Source organism: Mus pahari, chromosome 19, assembly GCF_900095145.1.
Source record: "Mus pahari chromosome 19, PAHARI_EIJ_v1.1, whole genome shotgun sequence".
Lineage (NCBI taxonomy): Eukaryota > Metazoa > Chordata > Mammalia > Rodentia > Muridae > Mus > Mus pahari.
This window is the reverse complement of record NC_034608.1, coordinates 40,654,440-40,666,591: the sequence shown is the minus strand read 5'-3', so window position 1 is coordinate 40,666,591 and position 12,152 is coordinate 40,654,440. Positions and strand designations below refer to the sequence as shown.

The following is a 12,152-nucleotide window of genomic DNA, read 5'->3' as shown; positions in this document are numbered from 1 at the left end:
ATGGCAGGACCCCAAAATGAGACTTGGATCGGTAGAGGTAAGGGTGAGAGATTGGATCTCTGTCTTTCCCCGATGTAGTCACATTGAATAAACCTCTTTTTCTGCTTTTCATTGGTAATTGTATCATGAATCAGGCTATGGAAGAGGAGTGGCTGAACCTGGTAGGTGTGAGGGGGGTCCTGGTGGAGGAGACAATATCCTTGACCTAATAACTAGTAATTTCCTTATGCTCCCAGTGCTGAAACTCCATTTTAGATAGACAGTGCTAGTTTTTGTTTTGTCTCTGTACTCTTCCCTCTCCTCCCTTCCTCCTTGAGGGGGATGGTGGTATGTTACTTTCTGAGGAGCATCAGGATGATTTATTATTCTTAGTACTGAACCAGGAGGCGTGGGAGGACAGGGAGGCAATTCTTAGGACAGTCCCTAAGTCAGCATTAGTCGGGGCTCAGCACATTCTCCCCTTATTAACTGCCTAGCCAGTCGGATCAAGCTCAACCTAAAAAGCGCCAGCGTGAAGAAGAGCTCTCCAAGCCGCCAGGTCCCCGCCGCAGCGGCTGGCTGTGGCTGCGTCTCCACGAGCCAGTGACTCGCGCGTCCCCTTTAAGAACCGTCAAGTGCCCGTGACGTCAGGGCAGGAAGTGTTTGAGGAAGTGGCGCTGGGCTGGCTGCGTGGGGACCCCGAGTTTTCATGTCCTCGGCGGGTGTCGCTGGCGGCCCCGCGGCCCCCGGGGCAGGTGAGTCCCACGCGAGGGCGGCTCGCGGCGCGTGGATCGGCTCGCCCGGGTGCGCGCTCCGCCTCTCCCCGTGGTCCGTGGCTGCGCTGCGCCCGGTGCTGAGCGGACCCGCCGGCCCGGCCGCAGCAACTTTTATTTGTTAACTACACCGGTGTCTTAGCCTCCCCTTGCAGGGCAGCAGCCAGTGCTGCTTCCCGCTGCTTCTTGAGCTCCAGTGTTGTTCTTACTCTCAACTTGTCCTCTCTCCCTACTTGCTTCTAGAGTTAGCAGGGCATCAATATGAGCTGGTCACCTTCCCTCCCAACCCAGACCTGTGGGGCCTGGGAAATGAAAGAACGCCTCGGGACCGGGGGATTTGGAAACGTCATCCGGTGGCACAATCAGGTAGGGCTCTGGGGCATCAGGTGTAGGGCTCTGGCACCAGGAAAATGGGTGAGCTTTCTTGGCGCCTCTTCTGGCCTGGCCAGGCCCGGTATGAATGGGTGGATCCCCGCCTAACCTTGGCGTGGTCCAATGGGAGCTTAAGAACAGGGACTGCAAAGGGGACCTGTGAGCTGCTAAATGGACTCTTAAAAAAACCTTAATAACCATGCCACTTAGAAAGGGGAGAAAAAGTAAGCTGTCATTACAAGTATTTTAAAGTTATATGTCTACTAATATTTAGATTAACACATAATACATTACATTGTGATAAATGTTGTAGAATACAGTCAGTGTTAAAAGATGAGAGCAACCGGGCTGTGGTGGCACACCCCTTTAATCCCAGCACTCAGGAGGCAGAGGCAGGCAGATTTCTGAGTTCGAGGCCAGCCTGATCTACAAAGTGAGTTCGTCTCATCTTTTCCTTCCTTCCTTCCTCCCTCCCTTCCTCCCTTCCTTTCTTTCTTCCTTCCTTCCTTCCTTCCTTCCTTCCTTCCTTCCTTCCTTTGCCACTATATAATGCTGAGTGATTTGGACTGATTTCTTTTTTGGATCTGATTTTTTTTAATGTTGATTTTTATTTATTATGTGTAAGTACACTGTAGCTGTCTTCATATACTCCAGAAGAGGGAGTCAGATCTTGTTAGGGAGGGTTGTGAGCCACCATGTGGTTGCTGGGATTTGAACTCAGGACCTTTGGAAGAGCAGTCGGTGCTCTTAACCGCTGAACCATCTCTCTAGCCCTTGGATCTGATTATTATTCCTTTTATTTTAGACCTTATGTGTCTGACGTGAGTTGAGTTGCTCATGTTAAAAGTTTGTGTTCTTCCAATTTTTTTGTTTGGGCTGACGGTAAATATGCTGAAATTCTTGGCAGGACTCTCTTTAACTCACCTGTTTACTGTATGAGACTTATTTTATCCAATTTGGGTAATCAGTTCATAATAATGCCTAAGGAGCACACATTACTTGTGATGTTTCCACTAAAGAACACTTACTAACCTCAGGATACTTGAGTATCAGACATGATGTGTAACTATCAAACAGTCACAGCCTGTCCCCTAAGCTGTGTCCTCAATAAGCCATTTAAAGTAGTCAAATTAATAGTGGAAAGCAAGGGATTCACTCACTGAGGTCACATTAGGAAGAAGGACAGACAGACTCCCATCTATCTCCATAACCCTAAAATTAGATTAAGGTTCAAATAGAACGCCAAGGATATGCACATCTAAGCAGTCTTTGGCCCAGCCTACCACTGGTCTAGCCTACCACTGGTCCAGCCTACCTCTTGCCTGGTTTTGTCATCCTGTGAGATTTTTCTAAAAATGTGTTAGAAATCTGTGGCCCAGAAGACAAATTCCCCCTCTGGCTGGGAGCTTTTTCTCCCAACATGAAATTTCTGGGGAATTCCCCATCTCTCTGGCATCCAATGTTTAAAAGTACCTCTTTAAAATATCTTCATTTCTGCCAGATCAGTTACTCAACCTCCTGATAGACCCTGCGGGGAGTGCTGTCCAGAGGCCTCTTTTTATATTTTAGGATTCCAGTGTTGGTCAACAGTTGGAAAACATACCAAAACGAGAGGCCACCCTTCTAGGGAATCCTTCCTAAACAGCTAAAATCAAGGTCTTGACTCAAAATTGAGTGGTCCAGGTGAGAGACCAGCCAGGTGGATGGTGATGATGACAGGGAGAAAATAGGCAGACTGAAGAGATATTTAGGGGTTAATGCGAACAGGACTTGGGTGGATAGAGAGGGCAGGGGTTGGAGTTGGGGAAGAGTCTGGCTGAAGTGGTACTGGCTGAAGAACCTGCCTGCTTAGACCTGGACATCCTCTACTGTCATCATGAACTAATCTCAGGGAAGCCTGGGGGGGGGGCTGCTTTGAGTGCATAGAAGCAATCTGTAACCCACACCTAAGATCAGAAGATGCAACATGTCTTCTGTTGGACATGCCTCTGTTCCAGGTCTCTGGACATATGCAGCTAAAATATGGTAGTTGTACTTGGTGCCAGATGTGTCCTTGCGACTTCATACGCTGTCTCTTATCTATAGGCACGAGAATATTTGTGGCTGTCGGAGAGAAGTTTCTTGAGAGAGCCTAAGTCAGAAATGTGGCCCAAGAGCCAGGATCACTGATGCAAACATATTACATGCCAAGATCGGGCTAGGTTTCTTACGTGCTGGGTCTGTCTGGTGTTACCATGAGCTGCGTATTCTTACACGCTTTCCTACCAGGGTCGACAGCTCTAATTTCTGTTTTATAACTGAGGGATCAGAAGCACAGGGGAGTTAAGTAATATTGAAAGAAGCTATGCTGTTAACACATCTATTCTGATCCAGACGCTATACCCCCACTGTGGCTTCTTCTAGGTGGAGCTAGAGTTTAGGACACATCCTGCGTATAGCCAGTTATTTTGTAGGTACTGTTTGGTTCTTCGCAATCAATCTAAGCCAGTTTGAAGCACTAAGAAAAAACTGAGGGATACTCAAATGTAGCAGATGATGCTACCCCAATTCCCTGGGTCCCAGATGCACAGTGTGGCTCGATGGTCTTTGTTGCCTAGGTGTACCCCTAAATCACACTGAAGGCTCAGTGCAAACCATTTGTGCTTCAGGTCGGCTACTGTTTGCAGCAGACCTTGAGAGACAAAGAGGGGAAAAAGATATAACTTGGGGGACCTCAGCCTGCAGCTTCTTTAGAGGGTAAACAGGGGAAGGAGCCACACACTCTCCCCACCACACAGCACTTGGTTGGAATCCTGACTGTCACTTGCTAATTTGTGCATTTTGGTCACAACTTCCAGAAGTTGTGACCCAAATGCACGAATAAGACCTTCATTGTGGGGAACTGGAGAGATGGCTCAGCGGTTAAGAGCACTGACTGCCCTTCCGAAGGTCCTGAGTTCAAATCCCAGTAACCACATGGTGGCTCACAACCATCCTTAAATGAGATCTGACTCCCTCTTCTGGAGTGTCTGAAGACAGCTATAGTGTGCTTACATAAATAAATAAATCTTAAAAAAAAAAAAAAAGACCTTCATTGTGACTCTAAAGACGTGAGACAAGTGCACCGTGGAAACATCCCAGGAACCTTTGCAACTATTACATCATCAGTCTGCTCTTAATGGGAAAGAGACTGGCAAGCCTGGGTGATTCTGTGTTCATGTGATGGGAAACAGAGACCGTGCTGGTTGTTAGACGGCAAGGGGTTATCAGTTGTTCTTCCTGTGCAGTAGCACTAAGCTTTACTGGTAAGACTAAGGTCACTTCCGTTTGCAGTGTGGTCTTGGAACTCAGTTCCCAGTGAGGACTTATTATGAATGGACCTGAGCTCCATGCAGGCAAATGAAGAGATGACACCAACCTTAATTTGTCTTTACCTACACCGAATGAGTTCTTAAAGCTATGACTAACTAGATAGTCATAAAGATATGCTCACATGTAAAAATACTAATGACTAATGCTCATCAAGAATCCTTATCATTTGCCTGCTGGATGAGGCAGCAACACCTTTAACCTGTATGCCCACCCTGGAGGCAGAGGCAGGCCAATCTTTGTGAGTTCGAGGCCAGCCCGGTCTACAGAGATAGTTCCACCATAGCCAGGGCTCTGTAGTGAGATCCTGTCTCAAGATGAAAACAAACAAACAAACAAAATCCAAAACAGGTGCTGGCTGTGACAGGAGCTCTGTCCCTATTTTCCTGTTTGCTCAGTAGCGGGGGAAGACTTTGAGGAAAGGGAACTTCATCAGGTTCTTGAGAGGAAGTGGGCTTTAGATGACCTGTCAGGAAAGGAGACACTTGAGTGGGCAGAGCAGCGGGTACGGAAGTGATATTGTCATGGCTTGCCCAGTGCTCCCTAAGGACGAGACCCTTCATTTTCTTTTAATTGGCTGGCCTGGAAGGGCTGGGTTTTTCTCCATCTGTGATAAAGAGCCAAAGGCCTGCTGGCCTCAGGACCCCAGGGAGGCGGCCACACTTTTATCCCTAGAGCCTGGCCTGGCCTCTGTGGGCGAGATGGGAGCCCACCTTGTCATTTTGTGTCTGCTGCAGGGAGACTGAAGAAGCCGTAGCCCTTTATCACAGGGACAGGTTGTGTCCACCACTTGTTATGTTGGGAATAAAGATGAATCTAGACCACTTTTTTTTTTTTTTTTAAGAAAAATTGTTTATTTATTTATTTATTTTTGAGATTATAATTACACATTTCTCTCCTCCTTTCCCCAAACTCTGTCATATACCCAATCTTGTTCTCTTTGAAAATATGGCCTCCTTTTTCATTAATTATTGTTATACACACATATATATGTTCCTAAATACATAAATATAGCCTGCTCAGTCTGTATAAGGTTATTTTTATATATGTTTTCAGGGCTGATCACTTGTTACTAGGTAACCAATTAGAGTGTCTCTCCCATTCTGAGTGTTCCTAGGTCGCCTGTACTTACTTGTATAGGGTTGAGGCCTCCCGGTGTTCCCCTGTCCACGTTAGCATGTCCATTACTTTTGTTCTTGATCAGCTCATGCTTCAGCCGTCTTGTTAGCAGGACTTTTTCGATGTAACTTCTGACATGGCTAGGAGAGGCATTCTCATAGCAACCCCCCTGTCCCCCTGGCTCTCTTGCTCTTTCCGAGACCTCTTCCGAACTGTCCTTAGGTGCAGGTGTTGGTTGCATCGTAGAGCGTCCCAGACCTTTACTTTTTAAGTACTCATTTGAGGATTTTGTACAGTGTATTTCGGTCATATTTACCCCTCCCCCCTTCCTTGTCCATCCTCCTTTACATAGTTTTTTTTTTTTTAAAAAAGTCTAATTTCTGCCCCTCCCACTGAAGTGTGGTTGACCCTACCACAGAACACACCCTTCTTCTCTCAGCGACTATAAACTGCCACTAGCTGCCTAGCTAGGGGTGGGACTTCCTGCCTGCCTCCCTCTCCAAGCTTGGGTTTCCCGTGGCTCTCAGCCCGTGTACACTGTCATAACTGCTGTGAGTTCATACAGGGGCAGCTTCCTTGTTTCCCCCTGGGAAACACTGCTTTGTTGTAGTCCCTCAGAACCTCCTGCTCTTAGGATCTTTCCAGAATGATCCCTGAGCTTGGAAAGGAGGGGGTGTGGTACAGACATCTTTTAGGGCCGAGCATTTCATCTCCTCCCACCCTCTGTGCTTTGACCAGTTGTGGGCCTTCGTGTTAACTGCCAATCACTGCGAAGCAACATCTCTGACTAGGGTTGAGCGACACAGGTGGCGGCTGGTGCATCCATACCTTTAGACTCCCCAGCCTGGGTCCCATCCATGTATTCTTTCTGGGCCCAGTTTCTCTCTCTCTCTCTCTCTCTCTCTCTCTCTCTCTCTCTCTCTCACACACACACACACACACACACACACACACCTTTTTTTTCCTGAAATGTTGATATTGTGGAGCAGGATCTGAAAAAGCCTGACGGCTTATTGATTGTCTCCATATGACACTGACGCTGGTTGAATGGTAATAAGCGATTGGGTTTTCTGGAATTAAGTTCCAAGAGGAGTTTTGTGAGGGGTTTTGTTTGTTTGTTTTTGCATTTCCCCTGGATCACCCAACCATAGGGAGTTGGGTGGCCCCATCTGTTCTGTTTTGTTGTTGTTGATGATGATTATGATGAAGATGTGTTGTTGTTGTTTTATAAACTGGCTTTCTGGCACCCTTGTGTGCTGTCACCTTCCTTGGGCTTTATAATACACAGACATACACACAAGATTTGTGTTCTTGTGTAAAAAGCAAAGAACAGCAAACGACCTCCAAAAATCAGCTATGTTCCATATAGACAATAAAAATCTACTCTCCCTTTTATTGAAAACAAGGTTAATTTTTAAATTGCCTTCTATTTTAAGGAGTCCGCTTATTAGCAAGTTGGAGATAGATACTCCTAGCTTAGTTTCTGTTGCTGTGCAAGAAACTATGACCAAACCCAGCTTGGGGAAGAAAGGGTTTTTCTGGCTTACATGTCCCTCATGAAGGGAAGCCAAGGCAGGAACCTGGAGGCAGGAACTGAAGCAGAGATGGTAACAGAGAAGCACTGCTTACTGCCTTGCTTTCTACAGTTTGCTCGGCCTTTCTTATAAATCCCAGGACCAGCTGCCCAGGGGCGACACCATCCACAGCCACTGGGGCCTCCCGTATCAGTTGTTAATCAGGAAAATGCCCCACAGGCTTCCCTGTAGACAATTAGATTCGGACAATTCTTCAGTTAAGGTTTCCAGATAAAACTCTGGCTTATATCAGATTGACAAAGAATCCAAACTTAACCAGCACACAGAGAGAATTCAGGCCCAGTCTGGCTTTCCAAACTCAGATTCTTGATCTGGGGATCCTGGGCAAAATAAAGTCATCTTCTGATGTGTGAATTTTTCTGCCGATGAACACATTCCCAGAATTCATAGTTCATGAACGGAAATAATAGACAACTGCGTAAGGAAAGGTTTGTCTCTATCTCAAACATCCCTAAGTCTTGGAAGCTAGGATTCCCCTGCAATAGGGCTAAGCTGAGCTGACACAGACAGTTCTAGTCTCTGTTGGCTAAGGGATAAGAGAGGGTAGAAGGCTGTTTTCACATCTTCACTATTCCTGTCAGTCTTCATGATATAGGTTAGCTTGGCTTCTGGGTTGAGCCAGCTACTGCGTCTTACGCTCTGAGATTGGGCAAGCCTGGCAGATTGTCCTAGCTTAGATGGGCGGGCCCAGTGTCACACTGGGTCCTGAAAGGTTGGAAAGGAGGCAGGAGAGTCAGTGTGGAGCTAAGACTAGGGGAGAAAGATCCAACCTGTCCTTGGTGGGTGGTGCCTAAGCAAAGGGAGATGCCAGGGCTTGGATGGCAAGAAGTCACGGGTGATCTCCCAAAGCTGGTAGAAGAGAACACAGCTCTGTTGACGACGTGACTATTGACAAGGGAAAACTCACCGCAGACTTGTGATATGCGGACTTGTGAACTATAAGATGTGTTTGTGTTGTTTTAAGCAACTGGACTTGTGGCTAATTCATTACAGCAGAACAGGAAAACAACGCACCGCTCTGTGTGTTAAAGTTAGATGTGTGCGGACTCTCCCTTCCCTGACCATAGACTCTTCCATCCTCCGGTGGTACAGCAGGCCTGTAACATCTTCCTGTAACCACAGAGCCACCAGAGGACTAGCTATAGGGGTGTCTGCACCAGAGGTCTTCTGCAGTGAGCTTGTCCCCTCCCCCACCCGCTTCCTCTCCTCTGCAGAACCCTTGCTTTTCACAAGTCTAGGCTCCTTTGGAGATTCTACCAGACTAAAGGCCAGTGTAGTGTTCTTGAGTCTGGGTAATCTATTTTTAATGATAATAATAAACCTTTACTCAAGTGAATAAAACTCACCTTCCAACCATTTGGGAAATAATTTAATATAGATTTTTCTTAGGTGGCTGTGTTTCTCTTAAATATATTATTAATGTGTTCTTTGACAATTTTGTACATGTACTTAGTATTTTTGGATCATGTTCATCCCATTACCCTCTCTTATTCCTCTTCACTGAAACCCTTCTTGTCCACATATCCTCCTACCTTCATATCTTGCAGGTGTGTGTGACCCATCGGGCTTAATTAAGGTTGCCTACTGAGCCTGCGGGGTGTTCGGCTGATTGACCTGTAAGGCAGAGATCAAAGCTCTGGTCATTTCAGACAGGCACTTGCTCTCACTTAAAGACACGTTTTCCACTGGGCCGTCACAAAGGTCTCTACGTGATAGCATCTCACCGTGGCCGCCTGTAACCCCATCAGCTTCTCCACAGCCCCACCTCTCGATGCTGTTACAAAAGTAATTACGTTTCAACACTCTAACCTCAGCATTTGGCATCAGTGGGGTTTGCTGTTGACGAATCCACCCTAGAACTGGGCAAGAAAATATTTGAGTCCCAGCACTGACAGGAAGTGAAACTGAGGACGGTTCCAGTTGACTTGAGAAGAGACAGCCAAGTTGGAAGCTCGAGATCTCGAAGCATGGTGTTTTCCAGGCTGTGGCTTCTTAGAATGTCCATCGATGAAAGGAATATTTTTCTAGTACCGTCTTTCACTCTTGAAGACCAGAGACGGACTTCTCCCTGGGTTCTGCTATGTAGCCACAGTGACTGATTCAGCAGCCATAGAGGATACAGTGTTAAAAGGAAATCAGCTCTTCAGAGAGAGCCTCAGAATCCAGGCCAAAACCAGGATTCTAACAGACAAAGAAAAGGAGAAAATGAAGGTGGGGCAGACCCCAGTTAATGATACCTCGTCCCATGGGCAGCCTCATGGAGGCTGTTGAGGTCACAAGAGTGGACCCGTAGCCGCAGCATGAGTGAACTGTGGAAACGTGTCTTTAAGCAAGAGCGTTTGTTTAAAATTGCACACATGTGACTTGTTTTACACGGAATGTCCAGAGCATGGAAATCTACTCAGACAGAAAGTAGATGTGTATTGTCTAGGGGTCATAAAGACCCCAGGGACGATGGGAAGTGGGTGGGGTTTGTGGGTAGAGACCCTGCTCCAGCATCAGCTGTGATTTTTGGTTGTACACTTAGAGTAGACCAGGAAACTAGGCATGGACGTAAGTGCATCTTAGACAGCTTAAGCAGTAGTTGTGGATTAAAAACGAATCCTGAGAACATTTGAGAGGTTTTATAATATTTGTGCTCTGGCATTAGAATGGTGATGACCACCCTCATTTCTGAAGTTTTCCATCTTAATCATCCATTTCAGGGTGGATTTCTTCATCAGTGGTCACATTAGATCACTTAATCAGTGGTCACATTAGATAACTCTTCTGGTGTTTGGAGCGTTCTGTTCTCCTCTTACCAGGGCGTCCCAAGCAGCGGCAGGAGTTTTGGCCATTTGGGTGACTATGAGGCAGTGATGCGGTCAGATGCCGATGACAGCCACCTGCCTGTCTTGCCAGGGTCCTCTGCGTGTCGGTTTAACTCATTACTGTATGAGTCACACACTTTTAAGATTTAGGACTTTTCATGAAATGTACAAGTGCGGAAATGGTCTGAGGGGCCCCTAGGACTTCCTTCACAGGCCAACAGTATTATCTGTGCTGATTAAAGTTGATCTGAAGAGGTTTTAGAGATTTTAGTCTTTTACCGTTTACCTATGGAAGCAGAAATCTTGTTCTGTATGGAAAATAACCCACCATCAGTTTTGAATGTGTGAGGTTTTTGTTTTGTTTTGTTTTGTTTTGTTTTAGTATGTAGCAAGCAGAGATGAAAGAACAAATAACCAACAGCAGACAGATAGATGGCAGAGCAGCTTCAAAGTGGGCACCTAGACCATCCAGAGAGAGCGATCAGGAGTAGTCCAACTGGCAGAGCATACTGAAGCTTCCTCAGATAGGTGCTTACATCATCCATCAGAAATCCCCTGGGGAAGCCCTTGCTGAGTTCCCAGAGGAGAGCTCTCCAGTCAGAATAGAGCATGCTCGCCATGGATAAAGTTCTGCCTTCCTGTTCTTGCTACAGGTATTTTTATACCGTGCAAAACCTGCAGTAATCTCTGTTGGGCAGGATTTATCCCTAGCTGTTCTCAGTGGTATCACCATGAACAGGGATACTGATACTGGTGGTTCCAGGACACCTGACACCAGGGATGCTCAACCCACAGCTCAACCCTCCCCTCCTACTTGTTCCCGTGGACTCCTTTTTGTACCAGCAAAGAGATACCTGTTAACCTCAGGAACCAGTCATAAGTCACAAAATATTGACTTTTCCAGTAAAGAAACCACAGTGTGGTTAAGGATGTAGTTCGGTTGTAGAGTGGTTGCCCAGTGTTCACAAAGCCCTAGGTTTGATCCCCAGTGTCATATAAAGTGGGCGTGGTGGTCCATGCACACCTATAATCCTAGCATATGGTAGGATGCGTCAGGAGGATCCGAAACCCAGTGTCATCCTTGTAGCCGTAGTGAATATCGGTCTAGGCTTGGATCCATTAGACCGTTCTACAGTAAATAGGTATGTAAATAAATAATGAAAGCAGGCTTTGGAAGAGTATATGCCATGCTCTCAGGACTGTGTTCTTGTGAGTTGTCAGACGCTTGCTATGGGCTTTCTATCTATATGCTATAGCTACATCTCTGTCTTCATTACAGCCCTGAGCTGTGGCAGGTCAGTATTCCTGCTTCATAAGTAACGACACAGTCTGTATGTAGTTTGCTCCAAGGATACACAGCTGGTGAAAGAGAGTTGGAACTTGAGCTGTCCTGTGTCCCATTGATTACACTATGTTTGTCTTCTCTCCAAAGAGAAAGGAAAAACAAAAACAAAAAAACTTCTTACATGAAACAAGGGAGATACTCACTGGGCCAGTAGTTGAATCACCCGGAAGCGCCACTTTTATATGTGAAACAGGCCAATCACCAGCAGCACTGTATGGTTTAACCTGGCATTACCACGGCAACAGTTGGTGTATGCAGAGAAGTAGAAGCCCCGGATAGGGATGTGCTACAGGGGGTTTTGTGGAGGAGGCAGAGACAGAGCAAGATGTGAAGGATTTGTGTTCCCTCGATGGGTAGATGCAGCGGGAAGACAGGCAAACTGTGATGTGGGGGTGGTGAAGAGGGCAGACAGACAGACAGATAGACCAGGTGTTCTGCAGGATGCCTGTGTGGCCAGTGGGGTTCTGCGGTGGTCATAGGTCTGGTTGTCCATCGCTCTGATGTCTGACGTGCCCTCCCTGTAGGCGACAGGAGAACAGATCGCCATCAAGCAGTGCCGACAGGAGCTCAGCCCAAAGAACAGAGACCGCTGGTGCCTTGAGATCCAGATCATGAGAAGGTGAGCACTCCGAGAATTAGCTTGAAGAAATCAAGCAGTTGCCCCCCACTGCTGACCCACATCTGGGGAAGCCATTTCCACAGCCCTGTGATCTGGGAATGAAAACCACAGCTCATCCTACTTGCTGTATCTAGAAAAAAGCCCCGAAGTGTCTTCTGTCAGGACGGTGCCCACATTATTTGGATAGGCTGT

At 46.7% G+C, this 12,152-nt stretch overlaps 1 protein-coding gene across 1 annotated transcript in view; it reads left to right on the top strand.

Annotated features, from left to right (window-relative positions):
- The first annotated feature begins 620 nt into the window (after positions 1-620).
- Ikbkb (inhibitor of nuclear factor kappa B kinase subunit beta) overlaps positions 621-12,152 on the top strand; it is a 45,983-nt gene continuing 34,451 nt past the window's right edge. The window contains exons 1-3 of the mRNA XM_021218627.1: positions 621-734; positions 996-1,118; positions 11,866-11,960. Coding sequence (XP_021074286.1) covers positions 1,014-1,118; positions 11,866-11,960 — 200 coding nt within the window. The 5' untranslated portion in view covers positions 621-734; positions 996-1,013. The remainder of the gene's footprint in view (positions 735-995; positions 1,119-11,865; positions 11,961-12,152) is intronic.